At 41.7% G+C, this 25,302-nt stretch overlaps 1 protein-coding gene across 1 annotated transcript in view; it reads left to right on the top strand.

The window, feature by feature from the left end:
- Nucleotides 1–19,078, top strand: part of Atp10b (ATPase phospholipid transporting 10B (putative)) — a 108,462-nt gene extending 89,384 nt beyond the window's left edge. Inside the window, exons 18-22 of the mRNA XM_029483189.1 lie at nt 3,939–4,139; nt 6,001–6,081; nt 7,477–7,581; nt 13,065–13,252; nt 18,268–19,078. Of these exons, the coding sequence (XP_029339049.1) occupies nt 3,939–4,139; nt 6,001–6,081; nt 7,477–7,581; nt 13,065–13,252; nt 18,268–18,760 (1,068 nt within the window). The 3' untranslated portion in view covers nt 18,761–19,078. The remainder of the gene's footprint in view (nt 1–3,938; nt 4,140–6,000; nt 6,082–7,476; nt 7,582–13,064; nt 13,253–18,267) is intronic.
- Nucleotides 19,079–25,302: the final 6,224 nt, after the last annotated feature.

Below are 25,302 nucleotides of genomic sequence, written 5' to 3' on the forward strand. Positions count from 1 at the left end.
GGGTTATTTGACTTTCTGGAGTCCACCTTCTTGAGTTCTTTATATATATTGGATATTAGTCCCTTATCTGATTTAGGATAGGTGAAGATCCTTTCTCAGCACCTATATAAGGCTGCTCACAACTACCTGAAACTCCTTCCTCAAGGAAATCTGATTGCCCTCTTCTGACCACAGCAGACATTGCACTCACATGTGTACGTGTGCATACACACACACAAATGGAAATAAAAATAGCTATTTTATTAAAAAGACAATGTTTGACCTTTCTCTATGAAACCCAGGCTGCTATCATTGTGTGAGTTTATTTTCAAGTCCCCTGATCTCTTTCATTGGTCTACACATCTCCCTTTCTAGACAACGTCAAGCTGTTTTTGTTACTGTGGCTCTGTAATATCGTTTGTTTTGAGTGTATGTTGTCTCTGGCACTGCTCTTTCTGATAAGAATCATTTTAAGTATCCCAGAACTTTTGTGTGTCCATATGAATTTTAGTTCAGTTCAAGTGGCATAACTTCATTTAAGGGGTGTGTGTGTGTGTATGTGTGTGTGATTTTAAGTAAATATTAAATGTTTCTGTAGGACTTGTTCAAGCATTATTAGTGTTATTAATCCTCCCTTCCTCCTGTATTGACTTATCTCCTGATCCCCAAATAAGCCCTACCCCTCCACATTCCCCCATTCATATCACTTGGATTTTACTAGTCCCTTCTCTAGCACCCACTTCCCCATGGTCTTTTTTTTTTTCTTCCTAGTTTCTTTAGTTACTCCAGCCTTTATATTCCCATTGGAGACAGCAACCACAGAGAGAATATGTGACACTCGTCTTTATTTCTGTCAAATTGAAAAGTGCTAGGTACATCATAGTCAGGGATTAACATAGATCACTGCATGATTTCCTGATTTTGACAGTTTCTGAGTAGCGATCTGATGTTATTCTGGTGTTTCTGCCTCTGTGTGTTGTTGTTTTTCTCTTACAGCAGCTTCTTTTTTCCTTAAGATTTTATTAAGAAATTTTACTTTTAGTGTATATGATGTGAGATTTTGCATGGTAGTCTGTGCCTGCAGAGATTACAAAGGACATCTGATCCCTTAAAGATTGAGTGGCAGGCAGTTGTGAGCCTGGATGCTTAGAACTAAACTCAGGTTCTCTCAGAAGCAGTTCACATGCCATACCACTAGTGTGACACACTTTATCAGCACCATCCCTCTAAACCTCCCATTACCATTTTTAATGTAGTTTCTTAGCTTTGTATTTTTGACATGTTGCCTGTATATATGTCATAGCCCTCTGGTCATTTCTATTGGGGTTCTAAATGCTTACTTAATTCCTTCTCTAGATTTGGAGTTTTTTTTTGCTATAATTTTCATTGACCAGATTATCTGTGCCTTCAGTTTATCTCAATCCTTTCTTCTGTCATTTATATTAAGCTCTGTGTCCTGGTCATACCTCACAGTCTGAGGATGTTGTGGTCACAAACATTTATTGATGTTGGAATGCATGGTTTCATCTTTCCTCTCCTGCATCCCTGACACTTTTTTCTGCTGCTGGGTTAAGCCTGTGGGAAATGCTTTCCACTGGGTTTTCATTTTGTTCACTGAGCTTTCATTTCCAGCTTTTAGAAAAAAAATTCTTACAATATCTCTGTCCTTTTTCCATCCAAATCTTCATTTTCTTCATGAATTTTCTGCCTGTGTTATGACTTTCTTCTCTAGGATCCCCATTGGACTTAGCTGCCTATTTGTATGTTCTTTTAAAGGTTTTGTAAGCTTCCACCAGTGTTTCATCTATTTGGGTATCTTTGAGTCCCATAGTTGAGAGATTGTGTAATTATGGAGGAGTTGTGCTGTCTTGTTTTTCATGTTTCTTGGATTTCTGTTTAGCCATTTGTGCATATCTCCCTGTGCTTGCATCAGGGAGCCTTCCTTCATACTGAGCTCTTGAAGGCTCAATCCCCAGCAACACTCAGCAAGGAGAAAATTAGTACAGCAGCAGCAGCAGCATCTCAGCATGCAGGGTCTAGAAATATACTTACGTTACAGACCATTGATTACCACAGATCTGAAAGCGACAGTAGCATGAGCTATTGAGTTAAGGATAGCTCAGAGTCAGTATGAAAACAGTAATGAATGTGATGAAGGAAGGAGATGAGGAGAGAAGGGAGACGCCTGATTGGATAGATGGAGAGCAGAGGCGTGGGAAGAATTGTTAGAAGTAGGAAAAGAAAGAGCTGTGTAGCAAAACTAAAGAAAATATTAAAAAGTCCTCCCAGTCCTCCCAATAGTGAAAAAGTTCTAAAATAGGTCAGTGTAAGAGGGAGAAATAAAAAAAGAAATTTAAAAGCATTACTTTTTAAAGGTCTGTAAGGTAAATCAAAATATTAAATATAGAAGAAGAAAGGAGAAGGAAACAAGGAAGGAACAAAAACACAAATAAATAAAAAAAACATAGAGAAAAATTAGACTGATGACAGGCTGGCGAGATGGCTCAGAGGTTAAGAACACTGGTTGCTCTACCAGAGGTCCTGAGTTTAATTCCCAGCAACCACATGGTGGCTCACAACCGTCTGTAATGGGATACAGTGTCCTCTCTCATGTGTCTGAAAACAGCTACAGAGTACTCATATGCATAAAATAAATAAATCTTTAACAAAATTTGATTGATGTAAATACAATACAGTAAATAAAAAAACCTGTACCAAATATATAAAAAAGAAAGGGGTGAGTATCAGGGTAGCTTTGTTCTAGGTCTTCAAACTGGGCACTGCAAGTATGTGTAGAGGGGACCAGTTAAACTGTGACCTCTCACCTGTCCTGTTGGATAAGTGTCTGATGTTCTCCAGAGCCGTCCTTCTTCAGAGGGAAAGTTCTTCAGAGGGAAAGATCAGGGTATCCTCTAGCCACATTTAGGTTTGCATGATATGGGCTAGGTGTGTTCTGCCATCCTTGGGTGTCTGTTTTAGCTGGGGAAGGCAGGGTCTCCCAGATTCACTGAGCAGCAACTAGAGCACAGAGGACCTGCATTCATATTTTTGGGATGTGAGAGACTGGCACTCTACAAAACAGGTGGTTTCAGAATTTGATCCCTGACTCACAACCAGTTATCATCAAACCAAATGGTAATTCTGAGTGAGTGAGACTTTCCCCCTCTTCAAGCTCACCCCCCCCAACCTAACCCCCTGCACAGCATTGGAGCCTTCTTTCACCCAAGCCTTAAGGCAAGCTAAATTGAAACTCCATGATCTTTGGATGTTCCCTAAACTCAGGACCCCAAGGATACATAGATCAGTCTTTAACATGAAATTCACTCTCAATACGATGCTCAGCTGCTGTCCTCCTAGTTGCAGTGTGGCAAAATAGGATTTATCTCTACTGCTAACCCATCTGCTGGAGGAATTTTCTGTCTTGCCAAAATGTACTGGGTCTGACTCTCATGAAAGTTGTGGGAGTGTCTTGGAGAATAACTTGTAGCTTTCATCTGTCTTACCTTTTGGAAGTGGTGGCTGAGTCTCCTCCCTGTATCAGGCTGTGTCACCTGCTTCTCCTGTGCATGCATCTTGATTCCTTTCACTTTCATCACGGATTTCCCAAGCTTTTTCTCTAACTGTCTTTAGGATGAAGTCTCTTTATCCTTGCTTTTACGCTCTCCTTTACAGACTCACACAGAGACAACCTGTAATCTGCCATCTTACCTGGAAGTCTACAGATCAGCTTTCTATCATCCCTTCCCACTTTCTATTACCACTGGGATGCTGTTTGTATATCATGTGCCATGATAGATGATGAAATGATGTTCAGAGAGATGACATAGCTTGCCCAAAGTCACAAACCCAGACATGTAAAATCCAGCCTCTCTACTTCCCAAACCTCTGCTCTTAACTGTCATAGTCCATCACAGAACATGCAGGACCCTCACTCACAAAGCCATGCTCCCTGCCTACAGTGCTACGTCAACCTGCTGTTTTGGTACCAGTTCTTCTGTGGTTTCTCTGGCTCCACCATGATCGATTATTGGCAGATGATATTCTTCAATCTCTTCTTCACATCCTTGCCACCCATCATCTTTGGAGTCCTCGATAAAGATGTCTCTGCAGAAACACTCCTGGCATTGCCTGAGTTATACAAGAGTGGCCAGAACTCTGAGGTGAGAAACTCCAGAAGGCATGGGAACATACATAGCTTCAGATTCTCTCTGACCTCAGCATGACCTCTGATCTAACTGTTCCCTGCATGTCAGAGAAAGAGAATTGTTCTACAAGTCAAGAAGTCTATTGCTTAGCCACAAATCTGTCACTTACCTCTCCATGACTTTGGGTGACTCTAGCCTGTTTCAAACTTGCTGCTAAGAATGTTAGATAAGACTAGTAAGTATATTTTAATAGCATCGTAATTACATCAAGCGCCATAGCTAAAGTGTGGAGTATATAGGATAAGACCCCCACCCTTCTAGGCTGTGAAATGCAATAATTAAACCTCCAAGACCAGTTACAAGCCCATTTTCTATTCCTCTAACAAAACACCAAGAGCTGGATAATACTACAAAAGATTTTTATTTAGCTCGTAGTTTTGATGCTAAAAGTCTGAGATCAGGCAACTCTGTCTGCTCCGCCTTCCAGGTGAAGGCCTCCTCGGCTCCATCACAGCGTGAAGGTGGCATCGTGGTGGGAGTATATGTGAGAACATGAGATCACATGGTGTGACAGGAAGCTACTGAGATTTGTAGCACAGGATCATATTAACAACGCATTCTCATGGGAACTAACTCACTCTGTAAAACCAGCATTAATCCAGAAAGCACCTTCCTTCAGTGACTGAACCACTTCCCACTAGGCAACATGTCTTAAACAATACCACAATTAGGACCAAGCTTCCAACATGGAAGCCCTTGGGGATATATACTTAAATCATGTCCAAATTATTGCTCCTGGTTTGAAGGGTCTCTATGACTAACAGCTAATTTTCTCCTCATTAGTAAGGCACAGAGTGAATCTTTCTAAAGGAAGGCAGAACTAGACCTCAAGATTATACAGAGTCTAGAACTAGTTTAATCAAATAAACTTCAGAAGGCTTAGGAAATCATCACGTAGGTTTCTATAAAGATCATACTGAAGCTCTGAATGACTTGACATAACCCAAGTAGTGAGACTAGCCCAGGCACAGACAAGGAAGCTACACAGAAGAGATGGGAGCAACACTGGCTGCCTCCAAGGGAGTTTTAAGGAAAGAGCTTCGAAACACCTGAGAGTCTAGTACAAGCCTTGGCACCTAGTATGAAGAAGAGCAAAGCCAAAGGTAGTGTCTTAGAGCCATTGATTATTTTTGTGGACAGTCAAAGAATCGAAATAATCAAACCAAGTCCTAACCCAAAGACAGAGGAGAACAATACAGCAACCCAAGCAGCCAAGATAAAGAAGAAGGGGAGGGGGCATAGCCCATCTCAGGCTCTTCTAATTTTACCCTCCCCAGAGCCATGCTGGATATATAATGTAGTCCTTGAGTATCATACACACACCACCACCACCACCACCACCACCACCACCACCACCACCACCATCATCATCAAGAAGGAGGAAGAGCAGGGACAAGATGAGAAAAATTGTCTCTAAAAGGGTTGATCTCTGACTTTTGGGAACATTGATACTGGTCTATGAATGACCTCTCCATCATACAGACAGCACTTAATTACTTCAAATCAGCAGTACTAGTGACGGAGCTAATGTATGGCATTGACAGTGATGCTGACAGCACTTCCGAGATACCAAAAGCACAGATGCACTTAGTGCCCTTGAACTCCATATTTATGGGAAAAGAAAGCAGCCCTAAGAGAAGTTTCATAATTTCCACAAAGTTACATGTATGAGGCAGAGCTAGAATTTTATTCTTTTGAAGCTAAGACGACAGGTATGCAAAGTATCATATTGTCAAACCCAGCCATATGAGGAAAATGCTTGCAAAGACCAGAGGTTTGCCAGGATGCCAAGTTATTGATGTGTTCTTGCCTGCAGTGCTACAACCTGACAACTTTCTGGGTTTCCATGGCTGATGCATTCTACCAGAGCCTCATCTGTTTCTTTATCCCTTACCTGGTAAGTCATATAGTCTCATCCTAGACATACAAGTCACAGGTGAAACTAGTCTTAGTTATACAAAATCAAGACGAATAGTGTCTTTTATACATACATCATGGCAGAGACTGCAAATTACTAGCTGGGTACATCCAACTCTAAGTGTTTGAGAAGATAGAACAATTTGCACAAAGTTTCATTTCTGATAGCTCTTGAAAAACCAAATATTGTCATTATACTGGGTTATTATCTCTGGGGGGGAAAACAGTTTGGAGTTGGTTCATGGCCTGCTTAGATATGGGATTGTATTGTCAGGGACCATGTTGTTTGACTTCCTCTGCTCTCTCATCTTACTGTGGCAGCCCCTCCTCTGTGCATGCCTGTGCTCTATACTATCACCATAAAATTATAGCATGTCTGTAATTCCCCTGCCTTCTAAAGTGACTACGAAGGTACCCAGCCTCCCAAAGAAGGAGGCATCTTTGAGCAAGATGCATCCTATGCTTCTTAGACTCTATAGTTCCTGCCCTAGAGCTGAAACCATTTATTTTAGGTAAGGTTCCTAATGCTGTGATAAAAACCATGGCCAAAATTAACTTGAAGAAGAAAGAGTTTATTCAGCTTGACAGTTCTACATCACAGTCCATCACTGAGGGAAGTCAGACAGAAACTTGAGGCAGAAACCTAAAGGCATGAACTGAAGCTTCGGCCAAAGAGGAATGCTGTTCACTGGTTTGCTCCTCATTGCTTGATCAGCTTACTTTCTTATAGCACCTACCCAGGAGTAGCACCCTCACACATCAAACATTAATCAAGATAATACCCTACAGACTTGCCTAAAGCTATCTTATTAAGGCCAATCTTATTAAGTCATTTGCTCAATTAAGATTCTCTCTTCCCAGATATGTCTAGGTTCATGTCACTTTCACAAAAACCATCACACTGGCCACTCCTAAACTTGCCCTCTGTCTAGACTATCATTTCCTTTATCATACTTCAGACTCAGTTGATTAACCTCATCTGTGCTCCCAGATTGTCTTAGTTCTCACAGAACTCTCATCCTCTTAAAGTATACTACTGCCTGCCCTGCCTAAAAGACCACAGACTCCTTGAAGGTAGACACACATACCCTGGGCAATTATGCCCTGCCTGGGAAATGCTCAAGAAAGCCTTTGTGCACCATTCCACCATGGTTTTCTGCTTTGACCAAAGCAAACATGTTCCTAAGCAATTAATAGCATCTATTCATTTCTTATGTTTCAGTTCCTTGAATCAACCCCATCTTTTCCCCTCTCTCTTCACCATGTTCCTTCCCCTCCTTTGACTCCTGGCTTCACTGTATTTAATGCATAGCCATAAATCTGTGCATTCCCTGATATGCCTCCTTGACATTGCCTGTTTTTTCTTCCTCCTCAGACCTACCGAGGTTCAGACATAGATGTCTTTACTTTTGGAACACCAATCAACACCATCTCCCTCACCACCATCCTCTTGCACCAGGCAATGGAAATGAAGACGTGGGTAAGGACCCCACAGGCCATTTAGCTTAAAACTCATAGTCTTGCTCATTGACTGCACTCAGATTTCTGAGTTCTTTTTACTATATATAGTTGTTCTGGCTCAATAAATTGATTAGTTTCTCACTGTGCCCTTGTACAGCAGTGAAACTGGCCTTGTTGGCCTCAGTATCCAACCATGCTGACAACACTAACAAACAAACATAAAGCAATGAGAGAGTTGCAAAACCAGAGAGATACTGATGAAAAATTCAGGAGCACCGCAGAGCCAGGAAAGGCTACCTGGAGTACAGCTGAGGCTGTGTGCGCAGGACTATTGCCCATTTAACTTATTTACCACATAGCAAGCATTTGCAAATATCATATTTCAGTATCTTAAATCATAAAAGACAGGGTGACGAGGTGATTTAATCAGTAAGGTGAGGGCTTGAGTTTGTTACCCAGTACCCACATTAAAGCCAGATATGGCAGTGTGTACCTGTAATCCCAGTGCCAGAAAAAAATGGAGATAGGAAGATCTTTGTAGCAGATGATTGGCTAGCCAGTCTAACAGAATCAGTGATCCCCATGTTCAACAAAAGACCCTGTCGCAAAAGAAAAGATGGAGTTTGAGGAAAACAGACACTAAAATCAACCTCTAGATTATAGATAGATAAGTAGATAGATAGATGATAGATAGATAGATAGATAGATAGATAGATAGATAGATAGATAGATAGATAGATATGTGTGTGTGTGAGAGAGAGAGAGAGAGCACTCTCACTGAGTTTCCCTAATTAATAATTCTAAAGGGCTCAAATCATATGCCCAGTATTAATCAGCATGATTCACATAAATTACCTCATTTAAATTCACTATGCTCTTGGTGTTAGACTCTTTTTTATATTGCCATTTTACAGATTTAGGAATAGCTATAACAAGTTAAGAAACTGGCTCCATGCCGCTCAAAGGAGAAGTGAATTTTCAGCCCTGGTGCTCTGATCCTTGTCCTTTTAGCCCCTTTGCTAACGATATAGACATAAGATTTAGTGGCATGTGGAGATCACAGTGGAAAGAGATCTACCCATATTCACGTAGAAATGAGTGCTTCTGAAAGCACATGTACTAAAAACTCTTAAAGGTTACTAAGCAGGCTCAATGCATGCCTACATCATACAATGAGACTTTTCCCTCCCTTACCACCATCACAGGCTATATAAGAGGCACCAAGAAAACCTCTGGGTCTAAGTGGTCTCATTATGGAAATCTTGCTCTCTAATGTGTGCCAGTGACCACAGAAAAAGTGATAAGCCTAGCTGTGCCTCTTTTGGTGTAAGTTCATGGTAGTTTTGTACATGAGCCATCAGTACCAGAAAAGGCAACAGCACAATGGAGGAGAGATCAGGTACAGAATGCTTTCTAAGAGGCAGGACACAGATATGCCAGAAGGGAGTCTGGATCTTTTGTAGTATGGAAATCTAGAGCTTCATTTATTGCTAATCCAGTTATGTCTACTCTACAAAATAAGCTATGGAAACTATGGTATTGACGAGCTCCTGGGGTATAGTTACATCAGAAACAGTGAGTGGAGGATGTAAGTGTCAAAGACAGGACTTTGATATTAGGAACTGAGCCCAGCTCGGGAAACTTTAAAACTGCCCAAAATGAAAAAGTAGTGTTGAAATCGAAGGTACAATCTGTGGAACCTGTTCTAGATCAGACAGCATGGGAAAAGAAAGAAAAGAAGGGAGTGGGAAAGAGAGAGAGAGAGGTACCAAATTGGGAAGTAAAATTGAAAAGGCATCTAGAACAACTCACAAGTAATAAGTTATGAAAAGGAAAGGTGGTTGGAAAACAATGGCTCAGTGTCCACCCCAAGAGAATCAGAGAATCGTGAGGTGATGAGAAGGCAGAAGCAATATTTGAAGAACTAAACATTCAGAATTAAAATTAGTCAAAATAGATCTGACTATACCACTTACATATAAATAGTAAAACTGTATAAGACCAAAAAAGACACGGAGATGGTCTCAAAAATCTGCTAGTGATTAGGGGCCGTTCCAATGTAATTCCTACTGGAGCTTGCCCAGAGAACCAGTTCTTAGGGAAACCAAAGCAAAAGCTGCTCAAAAACAGAGGCTTAATTCTAATCAAAGACCTGAGGGGAAGTAACTGAAGTAGCTCTGTGTGTGCATAGCCCATTAATGGATATAATTTTTTTTTGATTTTTAATATTTTTATTACATATTTTCCTCAATTACATTACCAATGCTATCCCAAAAGTCCCCCATAGCACCCCCCCACTTCCCTACCCACCCATTCCCATTCTTTTGGCCCTGGCATTCCCCTATATTGGGGCATATAAAGTTTGCAAGTCCAATGGGCCTCTCTTTCCANTGATGGCCGACTAGNNCATCTTTCGATACATATGCAGCTAGAGACAAGAGCTCCGGGGTTCTGGTTAGTACATCATGTTGTTCCAACAATAGGGTTGCAGATCCCTTTAGCTCCTTGGGTACTTTCTCTAGCTTCTCCATTGGGAGCCCTGTGATACATCCAATAGCTGACTGTGAACATCCACTCCTGTGTTTGCTAGGCCCCTAATGGATATAATTAATCTTTATTTATTTTACTTTTTGAAATTAATGGCATTTTCAAATAAACTATGAAGTTTATTATTCACTTAAAGAAAAGAATGTATTTAATTTGTCAAGAATTCTCAAAAAACAATAGGTAAGTTATTTAGCAAAGAAAATAGATATATTTAACTTAACTGTGCTTTTTTTACATAGGAATCCTTACTTTTTAGTATGCTTAACTTCAACTTAATCACTAAATAGCACATGAAGTAAAAAAGAAAATCATGATGAATAACCTCTTTCTGAGTGATTAAAAAACCATGACATAAGGTTTTCTTTAAGAGGATGGTTACTGGTAGGTCAAAAAAATCAGTATGAGGATAAATGTGAGTTCCACAGAACTCCAGTGAAACTACACTTGCGCAAAGCTGACAGGGTAGGAGATACACAAAAGCCAAGTAGGAATAAAGATTAGGAGGAGGAGGAAGAGGAGGAAGATGAAGATTAATGGTGTTCAAGCTTAAAGGTTACTAAAATATGCTCAAGATCAACTCAACAAATAAAAACAAACGAAATCTTATCCCCCAAAACCCCAACTCCAGAGGATTATAAAGTGAGTTTGACCAAACAACATACCATTTCTAGATTTTCATGGACTAAAAAAATAAGAAAAGAGATTTGTCTTAGACTACTTATGCTATTATAACAAAATATCTGCTTACAAACAAAATTTGTAAACAGTAGGACTTTGGGGTATCTGGAAGGCTGGAAGTCCAAGATGAAGGCACAGAAAACTAGCATTAAGGACAGTAAATTGAGAGGGACTACTGTCTAACTCCTCCATTCCCAGATGACTTACTTTCGGGGACGGAGCCAAAACTAGATGCTGCATTCTTATATATAATGGCAGAATGTTCTCCCTCCAGCCTCTTTTATAAATCCATTCTTTGCCCAGAACCCTTGTAACTCATTCGCTTCCCCCAAAACATCCTACCTCCTCTGGTCACACGTAGTGCCTTAGGTGCCACCTTAAGAGCCTTGAAGGAACACCTTCATTCAAATGACAGTTCTATTTATTCCATGGCTAGAGTGATTCGGAAGCCACATGACCATAGGCAGTCCAAGGATAAAAAATGTCATGCAACTTAAGCCTTCTGTTCTGGTAAAACTCAGCAGTGTATTAAAGGTGAAGAAGTACAACTTTCTTATCCTATTAGCAGACTATGAACTGATAAGAGCCCGTGGAGCAGTAGTTCTCAGCCTGTGCGGCGTGACTCCTTTGGAGGTCGAATGACCCTTTCACAGGAGTCACCTAAGACCCCTGGAAAACACAGATATTTACATCATGATTCATAACAGTAGCAAAATTATAGGTATGAAGTAGCAACTAAAATAATTTTATGATTGGGGTTGGGGGGCTCACCACAATGTAAGAAACTGTATTCAAGGGTCACAGCATTAGGAAGGTTGAGAAATACTGCTCTAGAGGGTGATTATTAGGACAATCAAAAGAGTTTAAAGTACCCAGAGTCTATGAAAGAATGTCACTCCTAAATATGCACCCTACAAATAACAGTAATAAACAAATAATCTTACATGTGGGTAAGGAAACATATAAAAATATTTGCTACAGCATTGTTTTTAATTTTATATATGTATATTGTGTGTATATATACACATTTGTGTGTGTGTATATACACATACATGCATACATACATACATACATACATACATACAAAAAGCATAATGTATAGCAACAGTAAAATTCCCAGTGGTAAGTTTGTACAGTCAAACACATGTAGCCCCATCTAAGCAATAGTTAAGCTTGCATCTCTGTTTCTGTTTTATTCTATGGTGGTGCCAACACTGCACATGTGGGTTAAAAGCTGTATTTCAAATGTTGAACTTAGATCTTTTCCTGAGCTGGCAATATGTGTGAGGGATTCTCCCAAGGCAGCTACAGAGCTACGCCAGCAGACTCCAAGGCTCCACTCAGCCTTGTAATCACAATGACAACCCATTCTCTGGGCTCCACTGCTAGGCTGGGGTGCTCAGAGGGTCAGGTATAGTCAGAAGCATTTGTAACATGCACCATTTTCTACTTACAACAGGTTTACAAGGCTTAACTCTGTCGTGAGGCAAGCAGCTTCTATAGTTAAAATGAACTAGCTAGAAATATAACATCTGTGTACCATGGGGCTCTCAAGTAGATGTTGAGTGAAAGAAAAATGCAGAGTTATTTTAAGTCTGCCTGGGGCTCATAACAAATGTTGTAGATAATGGAGCTTAAACAGGAAAAAAAAGTTATGTATTACCATTCTTGAGGTTAAAAGTCCAAAGTCAGCATCCTGGCCCAGGAATTATCTGGGGGAAAGTCTTCATCCCAGGTTGTAGACAGCTGCCTTTTTTTACACATCTCTGGAAGAAAAATGAAGAGAGGCATCTTTTCTTTTGTGTCTCTTCTCAGCCCATTAATGGGGGGAGGTCCTAAAATACCTCTAAAAGCCTCATATTCAAATACTATCAATTGAGAACTAGAGCTTCATTATATAGATTGGGAAGTAGGCTTAAAAATGATGAACACTGAAATTTAAGCTCAGGAATAAAGACAGACAGGCCATTTACCAAGAGATATGTTGTTACCTTAATTTTATCTACTAAGATATGCTTGAAATGTTCATCTCAAATTCTACTGTCTAGGATGTTCTTAGCCATTACATTTTTTTTGGACAGAATTTTTCAAGTGGAGTCAGTTTTCAAAACCCAGCTAGGCAGAGCTTGCTCCAGTATCTGCTCATTTTGTGAATGTTTGATATGTGTATGCTCTTCAAAATGGTTTAAAACAAAGGTTAACTAAGCTGTGTGCATTTTGCTGCTCCACAACCTAACTTTATAACCTCCAACAGCATCTTCTTTGTCCCCTGCACAGACTGTCCTCCATGGCCTTGTCCTCCTCGGCAGCTTCTTGATGTACTTCGTGGTTTCCCTAATATACAACGCCACTTGTGTCACCTGCAACAGCCCCACCAATCCCTACTGGGTGATGGAAAGGCAGCTCTCAGACCCCATGTTCTACCTCATCTGCCTCCTCACACCAGTTGTGGCTCTTCTACCAAGGTTTGAGCTCTTGGGCAATTTCCTTTAAAATCCCCAGTCTCCCCTAAGTTCACATACTGCAAATGTATTAGATTTTGTGAAGAAATCCCTGGCAAGATCAACTTAAGGACAGAGGGCCTTTTTTTCAGCTCACAGTTTGACAATTGTCTATCATGGAGCCTGTCACATGGCTCCCATGCTCAGAAAGTGGAGAGACGGGACTATTGGTCCTGTCTTATATCCTCTGCACAGCCCAGAACCCCAGCCCACAGTAAAGGTGTTTCTTTCCTCCTCTGCTAAACCTTTCTAGAAACTCACACAGAGATATACCCAGATGTATGTTTCCATAAAGCTTCTAAATCAGTCAAGGTGACTGGGGCCTTGAGATTGTTGTGCAGAGGCGAGGTGCTAGGATAAAGGAACAATAAGCCAGAGGGTAAATAACATGGACTCAGTTCCCAGGTCAGTCATAGAGAAGCAAAATGGCCTCCGCTGTGACATATGGAATGTGGGAGTGATCATTTTACCTCCCTGGCTTATAAATTCTGTTTTGTGGTAAGGGAGCATTTCTTTCAAGCTCTCTAATCTTTTTCTATTAGTGGGGGAGTCTTGCACTTCAGTGCCTAGAGGAAAGGCAACAGAACAGCAAGCCACATGCAATGCACACAAGGAGGCAACGAACTTCCTGTCATTCCAGGGAAGAACTGTGAATCAGAACTTCAGATTTCTCTCAGAAATTTTAATTTTTTCATGAAGTAGCCAATTTTTATCATTGCTTAAGTTTAAAACACACATGTCACATTTTTAAAGGCTCTGTCTTCCTGATAAATCATTCATAGTCACAAAGCATTTCCTGAGGCTTCCCACCTAAAAACTTCTGCTTTCACGTCTTCAAAGAAAATACCAGCAATAATGGTGGTTCTCTGTGGTGCTCATGTTGGATACGCACTGTATAGCCTCAAAGCTAGGAAGAAATTCGTAAGCCCAGTGTTCTTCATTAGAAAAATGATTGGAGCCAGAGTCTTACTAGGCTGCAGCAGCAGCTTAAGAAAGGCCACTGAAACATGTGCATGGACTTTTGACACACATGGAGAGAACAGATGGGCCTCAGGGTGATGGCTTGCTGAACAGATGAGGGATGAGTTAGGGAAATGTTACCAAGTATGTACTTGCTACTGACCATGTTATACAGGCCAAAGCTTTGCTCATATTAGCACCACAACGTTGAATTCCCATTTAATTCTATTTACTAAGGTCAAAGGGATTTCTTCAGATAATGAAGGGATTATTTTAATAGTTATAAGCACTGCTGACTTACAAGTTTGGCGTGATTCTTGTTTGTTTATATAAACCCACATGACAGAATGTTTGCTGTAGAAAACTGTTCCTGGCTTAAAGTTGAAAGTCATATTACTCATAATGGGGATTGATCTTCCTCACCAATCTTATGATAATAGGCCACTAACCTTAGGCTAGGTAATCCACCCAGGTCAAAAGAACATGACAAATTCCCTTCAACTAGAGCATAGATGTATACAAACTATTTTACAAATTTAAAAGCAAAATAACATACCAAGCTTAAACCCTAATATATCCTCTTGATCCTTTTAATTGCCCTCTGCCCTTGACTTTTTTTTTGCAAGTTGTATTTATGTATTTAGGGATATACGTGTGTGTGTGTGTGTGTGTGTCTTTGTATATATAAAAAATGAGGCCATGAACTTGAAAGAGAACAAGGAAGATTATATGGGATGGTTTGAGGGAGGAAGGAGATGGGAAATTATATACTCTCAAAAAATAAAAGAAATAATTCTGACCTAGAAAATAGGTCAGGTAGGCTGCAGAGGTGACTCAACATGACCTATGCTTGGAATGTCTTCCAACTTCTCTTGCTTTCCTTTACAACTCACAGCCTAGATAAAGTGAGTGGCAAGCCTTCATCCCAGGCTCTCTGGTCTCCTAGTTTTATAGGTGTTCCATACATACAAAAACCACTGTTCTGAACTGAAAAATCTTATGCAGATGCCTCCAACACGGGCCTCTCATTGATTTCAGCTGCATTTCTCTAACTCATTCATCAACTGCACACAGTCTAACAAAAACAGAGAGCACCTATTACTTTCCTCGAGGTTCACCCTCCAAAGCCAGCCTCTTTAGAGTTCCTTTCAGCAAATGCCAGGGCCCAGATTGCCCTCTAGCAATTATCCTTGGCATCCCTTGGGGCTGCATAACCATACACAGCAACAAGTCAACCTTTATACCTGCGGGATCTTTCTCAGATACATCTGCAATTTTCATTTCTACTGCTGCCATCATAAACAGTCTACTACCCTAACATCCCAAATTATACAATTTGTCTCCTCTTGGGACTTTTCTCACTATCTATTATTAATGTATCAAAGTCTGGTCTAGTCATGCATTTGTCAGTCACAAAAGCATCCTTGGGCCTTTATAATAAAACACAAAATGCAAACCACGGCCCACAGCCCTTGACTGCTCTAGTCATTGTCTCCCCATCTAGGATCTAACTGTCATTTTCAAACTTCAGCTAGTTTGCCTTGGTGTCTCAAACCCCACCCCACCCCTGAGCTTGACTGTACAAAAACCTCAGTCCTCCACCCAAATGCTTCCTGGAGGATGGTCTTCAGATAAGACCAAGTATTTAGGCCTTCTCTCTCTCTCAGAAACTAGACTCTTATGTAACAAAAAATAGTTCTCTCTTGTCCAAAGCTTAATCCTATAGGACCTGACTGCTGTGAGAACTTCTAACACATATTTGTTGACTGGAGGGTGGAAGAGAAAGGCAGTGTCCTGTGGGAGAGATTTAGACTAAGGACACTTCAGTGGACAGACAAGAAATCCAATCTTTCCTGAAGCATATACTTGCCCCCCTATTTATTCTCTGGTGAGATCTATAGTCTTGAGAAGACCCTCAGCCCCTATGGGTTCACCAAGCGACTTTGAAATACAATAGAATAATGAAAGACTCTCTCTTAAGAGGCTTTCAAATTAACATTCTAAATGTCCTCCAGGCCAGGTGGGCTGCTTCTTAGATAATACTTAGAAAGGGGGTGTGGGTGGCCTATGACACAAGATAACACATACTTAACATTCTCACCCTTCCACTTGGATAAATCTGGATCCAGGATTTAGAGTCTCCCACAGGCTGCATATAGCTGGGCAGGAAGAAGACAAGTCAGGGTGAGCTACAGAGGTCTCAGACCTTTTCAAGAGACCTTGGCACTTTCTCCTCAGCACCTAGGGGTGTCAGTTTCCTTACTGGGCAAAGACTAATTATATAAATAAAGTTCCATAAAAAAAATACTGTTGTATGTACAGTAAACTAGAGACTAGCCTGTAGATCTAGAGTACTTGAGTCTGACCATAACTTGACATCAGACAAACTGCTAGATTAGTTTCCACATCGTGTGTACAAAAGGAAGAATAGTTATGCATTGTACAGACTAAGAAATGAAAACCACAGCATCAGACAATTTCATTATAGTACAAACGTCACAAAATACACTCACATAAAGTTGGGAATATTCCCAGGTGATGGAAGCATGTGTGTCCTCATGTTCCTCGACTGTACCAAGCACACGAATTTTTTGAGAGAATTGTGTCAGTACTCAGCAAAGCGCTTCGAGCAGTCCTGGCACAGAATAAGCATTGACTGTTATGTGTTGTTGGTGCTATCCTGTTTCTTCTGCTCCACCAGAGGCAGCCACCTTTAGCTTTGAGAGGGGTCACTCAGAGTCCAATAAAGATGATCTGTGCAGAGTTAAATTCCAATATCCCTTTCAACGATGATTTCAAGAAGTCAACAACTGTTAAGGAAAGCATCAGTTCAGGACCCCCAAGACCAAGTTCTCAGCACAAAGGAGATTTGTTTGCCCCAGAGGGACAGGGGCATGGAATAAGAAACAAAGACAGAAAATGGAGGATGTGGAAAAGGGGAAAGGAACAAGGGAGGGGGACAAAGGACTGCCTCTGGATAGAAAGGAGACAGGCTTGGTCCATAGGAAAATGGGTAGTTTATAAACATACAAGGGGAAATTCCATGTTAGGGTGGGCTATTTCATTTTACTTGGGCATGTTAATTAGATGAGCTGAAGGAATCTTTTGGTTGCTAGACTTCAATACTTTGATAGCTGGACCTTGGTAATCAGCCTTGGAAGGAGGAAGTGGACAAATAAAAGAACAGACCTTGATGTTTGACTTCAGGAAAGTAATTTAATGGGTTTTAGCAAGGCAGAGGGAATGTGGGAGAAGGGCAAGGCCTGCCAGAGCCATGCTCACCATACTCTAGCTGACCAGAATCCCTTGGTAAGGCTCCAAAAATCACTAAAGGGAAGGAACACTCTGGACTCGGATAGTATGCAAAGATGAAGAGCATTTATTCTGCAGAAATTATCAGCATCCGGGCTCAGCCATTCTCTAAAATGGTGACCCCCAAACAAAGGTGGGCAGACCTTCTTATAGGGAACTAGGGGAACTCTCTAGAAGGATTAGGTAATCTCGAATGTGATTAGTTGGGGGCGAAGCAGTGACAGTATAACTTGATTGGCTACTATGTTAGCTCTTCTGTATTTAGAGAGTAAGTTAGTTAATCTAATATTGTATTGGCAGGTGCTGGGGAGGTCACAGGGGTCAGCTTCTGATTGGCTTGTGCTACGTGGTCAGTAGTCTGCATTCCTATGTCATGAATGTTTAACTATAGGATGAGATAGGACTGCCCAACACAGATGATCCATCCTTGGATAAGATATTTTCCCATTTCTGTGACTATCCGGAGGCTATTCTTTAGGAAGGAATTTTATGACCTTATTTTGGATTTTATGATCTGTTTCTGGAGCTGGTGTCTTTTGGCCTACTTTTTTAGGACTTATGGTCTGTTCCTAGAGCTGGTACCTTATGGCCTTCTTTTTCAAAATCAGGCCTGGTCCTTAAGTAGAGACAAATGGGATTTATGTTGTCCTTTTACCTTTAACAACAATTCAAATCCTGCTCCTTTTCCCCCCTTTACTTCCTACTAGGTATTTTCTCCTATCTCTACAAGGGACATACGGGAAGTCTCTAATCTCAAAAGCTCAGAAAATTGACAAGCTGCCCATAGACAAAAGAAACCTTGAAATCCAGAACTGGAGAAGCAAACAGAGGCCTGCCCCTGCCTCTGCTTCTGCTTCTGCCTCAGCTCCTGCTACTGGCACTGTCCACACTAGGCCCCCATGCCATCCAGTACCACCTGAAGCACAGCAGGACTTCGGGGCCAGTACCTCAAAGAGCTCTAACCCTCCCAGACAGAAGCATGTGGAAGATCGGGTTCTCCAGGATCCGAGATGCAGCAGAGAGCATTCCAGGGATGACACATGCTCTGTAGATACCTTGGCTAAACTTTCTTCTGGGGAATGCCTTCTGGATCCAAACAGGACAGTGGCTCCTACAGCCTACTCCAGGGGTCAAAAGGACGTATCTCGACACTCAAGCAAAAGCAGCCATCGCAGATCTCAGAGTTCACTGACCATATGAGGGACTACAGAAATCAGAAATGGATACAAACTCAGAAGAGACCATCCAATCATGAGCAAGTGACCCAGTCCCCTTTCCTCTCTGTAGAGGAATGACTGACAGTTTTATCAATTCTCCTCACCAGGGTTGACTGCCTTCAGGAAATGCTGGCCCCAAAGGATTTGAGGAAAACTTGACTGTCAGGCTAGCTGACTCTGGCTTTATTTCTGCTGCCAGGAAGCACACTTTGAAAACGCTAGTCTGGATACAGAGATGTTTTTGTTGCATTGTGTTCTTATAGCCTTTGCACATCCTTATGTTCTTCTAAGTAATGCCTATGACCCAATGCAACTAGGCAATAAGTATCCATGATTCCAACCAGTATTATAGACCTTGGGGATGTATCAGAATGTGGAAGTTACTAGGTCTGTCAAACCATCACTTCACCCCAAGATCTCCAGTTTTAGATGAGACCTGCACATAAGAGGACTTCATCTCAAGATCACTGCAACACCATCTCTTCCATTCACAGAGTTGAGTCTGCTCTTTTCATCTAATCCATTAGTTCTCAACCTTCCTAATGCTGTAACCCTTTAATACAGTTCCTCATGTTCTGGTGACCCCTCCCCCAACTATAAAATTATTTTGTGGCTACTTCATAACTGTAATTTTGCTACTGTTATGAATCATAAGGTAAAATATCTGGTATGCAACCCACAGGTTGAGAACTACTGCTCTAAGCCAAAGATGAAAATGGGATTTACATGCAGAACAAAAGATACTGCCAAAGGCTATGGGGTTACAACTCAATATTTAAGTAGCAGGAAGAAAACACATACTAAAGGTTTTCCACTAATGGACCACATGTCCCACCATCTAAGGAATATTCCAAAAAGACATGGCATTCTCCTCATCAAACTACTTATTTATTTCGAAATAAAATTACCCATCCTCATTCAACACTTCCAATGGGAAAATTCAGAGATGGGATCTTAACACAGCTTCACTCAGGAAGAGACTCACATGACAGAGCAACTCTGAATGCAAAGTGACATCTTCAAGAATGCCATGGCCATTGCTGACCCATGATTCAGCTAAGTTAAGCAGTCATAAGGAAAGAATTACATGTACTTCATATCCCTATAAATTGTAAATGCTAAAAATGTTAAAGAACTCAAAGTATTTCTCTAAAAGGCTGTCAAGAGAATCTAGGTCTGCTATGACTTATTCCAAGTCCTCAGAGTTAAGTCAAGGAGTGTTCTTTGCCCCAGTCTCCCTAAGACAGTGCCTATACATTGGACAAAAAGTCCAAGGAAAGTCAAACCAGTGCATTAAACATTTATACCCAAGTCCTCATGGTATGAGTTGACCTGTCACTTAAGTCATTTCTCAACAATGGCACTCACAAAGAGCTCCACAATCAAGATGGCAAATGGAAAAGTAATCTGACTTCCTATCCATCCTGGTGAAAAATTCAAACCAGAGAAGTCATTTGGAGGGCCATCCTAAAGCTCTACTGTATAATGACGCCAGCAGGAGCCAGAAAGGGAAGGGCAGTGGGACTTGAGAATCCTACAGAAAAATTGATCCAGTCATACAAGAGGTAGGGGGATAGGGGATGAGTAATCCTATCAATCGGGTATAAGTTGTTTCAAGAGAGAAGATTCTCCAGAACTTGGATCTCACCCCATTCCAAGCCCAACCCCAACCCTACTTTCCCCATGAGACTCCCTGCCTGCTGCCAGTACTCAGAAATCCCAGCAGTATATTCTAAAAATAAATAAATAAACAAATAAATAAATAACAGAGCATTGACTCCAATAGATTAGAGTTTAAGTGTTTCCTCTTTCCCTGAAGTCTTTAAAGGACCTTGAAGCAGGTCACCATGCTTGCAAATTAAGTTTCAGCAGCTCTACCTCCTGGCAGAAGGACTGAGTCCAAATCACATGCAGTGCACGTTGAATCCTACAGATTCTTCTTTCAGAAGCATGGGCAGTCTGCAGTAGTAACAGACAGAGTCTCGCCCCAGAAGGAAAAGAGGGGATAGGGAAAGCAAAAGATTATGCAACACCCCCCCCCAGCCTTTCCCGAAGCCCGTGCTCTGCCCAGCACTCAGATGCTGCTCTTTTCTTGCTTACCAACCAACTCCATTTGCCTGTGATGGCCCCATTTTTACAGTTTCCCACATGCTGGGGAGCCTAGGCCAAGCTGGTCACAAGTGGTCACTTACTCTTGCCATTCTTCATGAACCAAACCAACTGTGTGACTGTCTGATGTGCCACTTCACTCAGAGGGAAGCTCTAACATTCCCTCTGTAATGTAATGCTAGTGACTGTATGTAGTACATGTTATATGTGTATAATCTTTTTACTGATAGACTGGAAACATGTCATCATTTTTTAGAAAGAAAAATAAACTTGGTTTTTCCATAGATCCCTACCAATCTGAAATCTTATTATTCTACCTATACATTATCATTACTATTATCATGAATATTTATTCATTTGTCCTTCTTTGCATTCAATTATGTATCTATCCAAGAAACTTTAGTAAGTCTCTACTAGATAATTTTCAGTGTAGCTTGGGCCTGCCATCACTTGTACCTACCTTCCCAGGTTTCAGGGCGTTAGGAATACTTGGCCCAGTGTGAGAGTGGAGCACAAACTACATCTCTGGGCTACAAGAATTGAAAGCAGCACATGCAACATTCATTCAGGAAATCTAATGCAACAACTTTTTCTCTTGTGAACCTAGCACACACCCAAAACCTAGGCTGACTTGGGCTTTTTCATCCATTGTCAATGTGACTGCTTACAGCACAAACATGAGGGTATGCGCTCAAATCCTTAGTGCCTACCTAAAAATCTATATGTAGGGTGATGCACTTGTAACCCTAGTACTTGACAAAGGTGTGAGGTGGGCAGAAAGGGGAGACTCTCTGGGATTAGGTGAGTGTGAACCTAAGTTTAGGGAGAGCACTTGTTTCAAGGCAAAGAATGGTAGAAGATGGATATCCAATCTTCTCTGTCTTCCATGTGCAGAAATACCACACATCAAACACATGCACACCACATGCATCGGGCAGGGGGCGGGGGGGAGGGGGGGAGAGAGAGAGAGAGAGAGAGAGAGAGAGAGAGAGAGAGCAAGCGCAAAGGGATCATTGTGACTAGAACTCAGACAATGGCCTGGGATTATGTTGTCCTAATAACTGTATTGGGTTACTTTAGTGTGTGCTAGACTCTGTGCATCACTATCTACCACCACAGCAACCCTGCAGGGTAAAGACTTATCTAACCTGGCTCAGTAGCTTCAACTGCACCACCACTACCTCAAAGCTCCATGCATTAGCCTCACCCTTACTTGGCCTGATGTCAATGGAGCTCACATGTAACTGGGACCCCAGCTGAAGAATTGGTATCTTCCTTCCTGCATGGTTTCTCATCATTGAGGAGGCCAGCTAGGTCTGGTCACATGGTTTCAGAGGGAAAAAGAGTTGCATGAGCTCATGAGATCTATGCTGAGAACTTGTATACTTGTTGACCACCAGGTTCCATGGAAGCCAAACACTTGCTTCAAAAATATTCTCTTATCTTTTCACGAGAAGCACTGTAAAGAAACTGAGTGCCATTTGCAGTCATTCATCCCAACCTCAGAGAAGAAGACAGTGAGGTAAAGAGAAGTCACATAAAGACACAACAGTCCCATGGTTAGCAAGTGGTCAGGTGGTATTCTAACCCTGGGAGTCTGTAAGCAGTGTCTGTGTACTTAGCCAGAGATGCATGAATCAAGTTAAGACCAGAGGGGCAGATGGGGGACCAGAACCAGATGACATTCTCCTGAGAGGCAGGGTTTCATAGTGGTGAGGGCACCCTAATTTCATCTCAAATCTGGCACAAGGTAGCAATGTGGCCTAAAGAAAGAAAATTCCACACCATGTAAAGCTGGGCTGCAGTCCAAACAAAAGTAAGTATAATATCATCATTTAGGGGAAACCTGAAATACTCTTTACACTGCCATAAAATATCTCCCCTGCAGCCTCTCAGACTCCAAACTGGGCACCAAGTCAGACAGATCCCTGTGGAATGCTTTCCACTGGAAGCCTTCTGCTGCCACCTAGCAGGGTAGAAGGAGGTACTGCAACTGGGGTTGTGCAGGGGTGGGAGAGCTTCAGGCTTTGGAATCCTGTTGAGGACATTGAGTCTGTCTGGATCTAAGAACTGGAGCCCAGATTTCAAGTCTTGGTGTTCTGGTTTCTATGGTGACTCTAAACAAATTCTTTCAGGAGCTTTTCCCTAAAACTATTCTTCCCAGTTTTTCCAACTTCTCCAGTTGGGCCCTCAATTGGTTCTAGAAGCTATTTGGGAAGGCTGGTTATAGTATAGGAATGTTCTTGGACAGATCTCAAGCCTGTGGTCCACTGTGCAGCTGTATCAGTCTGTATCTCATGCACACATAAACACAGTGAATAGAAAAGCCCATAAAGACATCAGTTTCCTGCTCTGCCCCTGATGCTCGGAGTACGGCATCCTGTAATAATACTGTGATACTGCCGTCAGAGAGATCATGAATGGGATTGGTTTTCAGGAGTTGAGTGAAGCTGAGGAGGCATTAACCCTTTGGGGGAAAGGTAACAAAACCTCCAATCCCTTGGAGGACCTTAGCTGACTTTTTCAGATCAGTACATAGAGGTTGAGAAACTGTTGTTTAAGGGGATCCATAATGAAGGGCCAAGGCACTCAGCCCTTCCAACTGTCAAGAGGGAAGTCAAAGCAAATGCATACCTTTCTTTTACATAGGTCCCCAGGCACCTCAGCAACCCTACCAGCCACCCTCAATAAACATGGTTGCTTACTATGTGAATGAAGCACAAAGCCTATATTCTCATGCTCCTTCAAACATATTTCTTCAAAGTCATACCTCTGTAGATAGCTGAACACACACTGTCTCTGCAGCAGTCTGTAAGAGGGTTCACCCCTCACAGGAAGGCCTGAGGGAAGGTTCCGCTAACATAATTATAGAGAGGCTAGCCAACCAAACACTTGACTGAAACCCAAAGAAAGTATTTTCCTACACTTCTTGAACAAATGATTTTAATTAGGGTGAGTTATAGGTGAGTGGGTGAGTGGGTGTTTCTTAAAATTACCTTGGCGGTGGCTGCAATGCTGAATAAAACAACTCTCCCTTACCCAGCAACCATAATTACCTACCAACATAATTACCCCTTCAGAGAGGCGTGGGGCCTTGTCTTAGTCACTGTTCTATTGCTGTGGAGAGACATCAATGACCAAGGCAACTTTTAGAAAGGAAAACGTTTAATTGAGGGCTTGCTCACAGATTCAGAGGCTCAGTGCATTGTCTTCCGTTTGGAAGCATGATAGCAGACATGGCCCTGGAGCAATAGCTAAGAACTACACGGTGGTCCGGAGACCAAGAGAGACATTCTCGGCCTGGATGTGGGCTTTTGAAATCTCAAAGCCTACCCCCAGTGACACACTTCCTCCTACAAGCCACACCTCCTAATCTTGTTCAAATAGTGTCATTCCCTGGTGACTAAGCATTCAAAACTATGAGCCTGTGGGGCCCATTCTTAGTCAAACCACCACAATCTTTATAATCTCCTTGGGCTCATAATGTTAAGGGGCCCAGTCTTGCACAGGAATTAGGCAGGTAATGGAAAATGATTTTGGAAATGCCATTTCTCCTGCAGCTAACCTGTGTATTCCCACAAATGAAAGGTTGTTATTAAATGCAGATGATGAAATTCAACGGAGAGACAGAGAGCTGTGTCCAGGGTCATTCTGCAATGTGTAAGCAAGACTACAGAATACTGCTCTCCTGACTCCCATCTTCAACTATTTCATCAGCCAGAGATAAAATACCAATGCTTTCCAGAGCTGTTTGCACAGTTTAAAAGACATCCTTCCACAGACACTAATGCAAGCAAAACACCAATGCACATTTTAAAAAAAATAAATAAAAAGATTGTTACACCAAATGCCAATTGCATAGAATAACATGAGGCCACATGATAAAGGACAGAAGAGAAATCTGTCTGAGTAGAACTCTGTGTGTAGTGCTTTGAATAGGAATACCCACAGAGGCTTGTGTATTTGAACACGTGGTCCCCAGTTGGAGGCAATGACTGAGCCAGGGCTGGACTTGCTAGAGGAAGTATTCATTGAGAGTAGACTTGCTCTAACCATCATGCCTGCTTCTCCACCATGATGAACTCTTCCCTCTGGAACCTATGAGCCCAAACATACTCTTCTATAAGTTACCCTGGTTATGGTATTTTATCACACAGACAGAAAGATAACTAATACAAAGTCCTTCTAGAACTCCTCTTGTTACCCTGTTTGCAGAGGAATAGCCTGAAGGAGAAGAGAGATGGACTATACCAGCAAAAGGCTACCTTCAGAGTGCCTTTGTCCTGCTTACAAAGGCAGAAACAAATTCTAAAGCTCTATCAAGTGCTACTATTGAGCCCCATTTCCTGCCTTCAGAAGATCTCTCTCTCTCTCTCTCTCTCTCTCTCTCTCTCTCTCTCTCTCTCTCTCTCTCTC

This window comes from Mus caroli, chromosome 11, assembly GCF_900094665.2.
Source record: "Mus caroli chromosome 11, CAROLI_EIJ_v1.1, whole genome shotgun sequence".
Classification (NCBI taxonomy): Eukaryota; Metazoa; Chordata; class Mammalia; order Rodentia; family Muridae; genus Mus; species Mus caroli.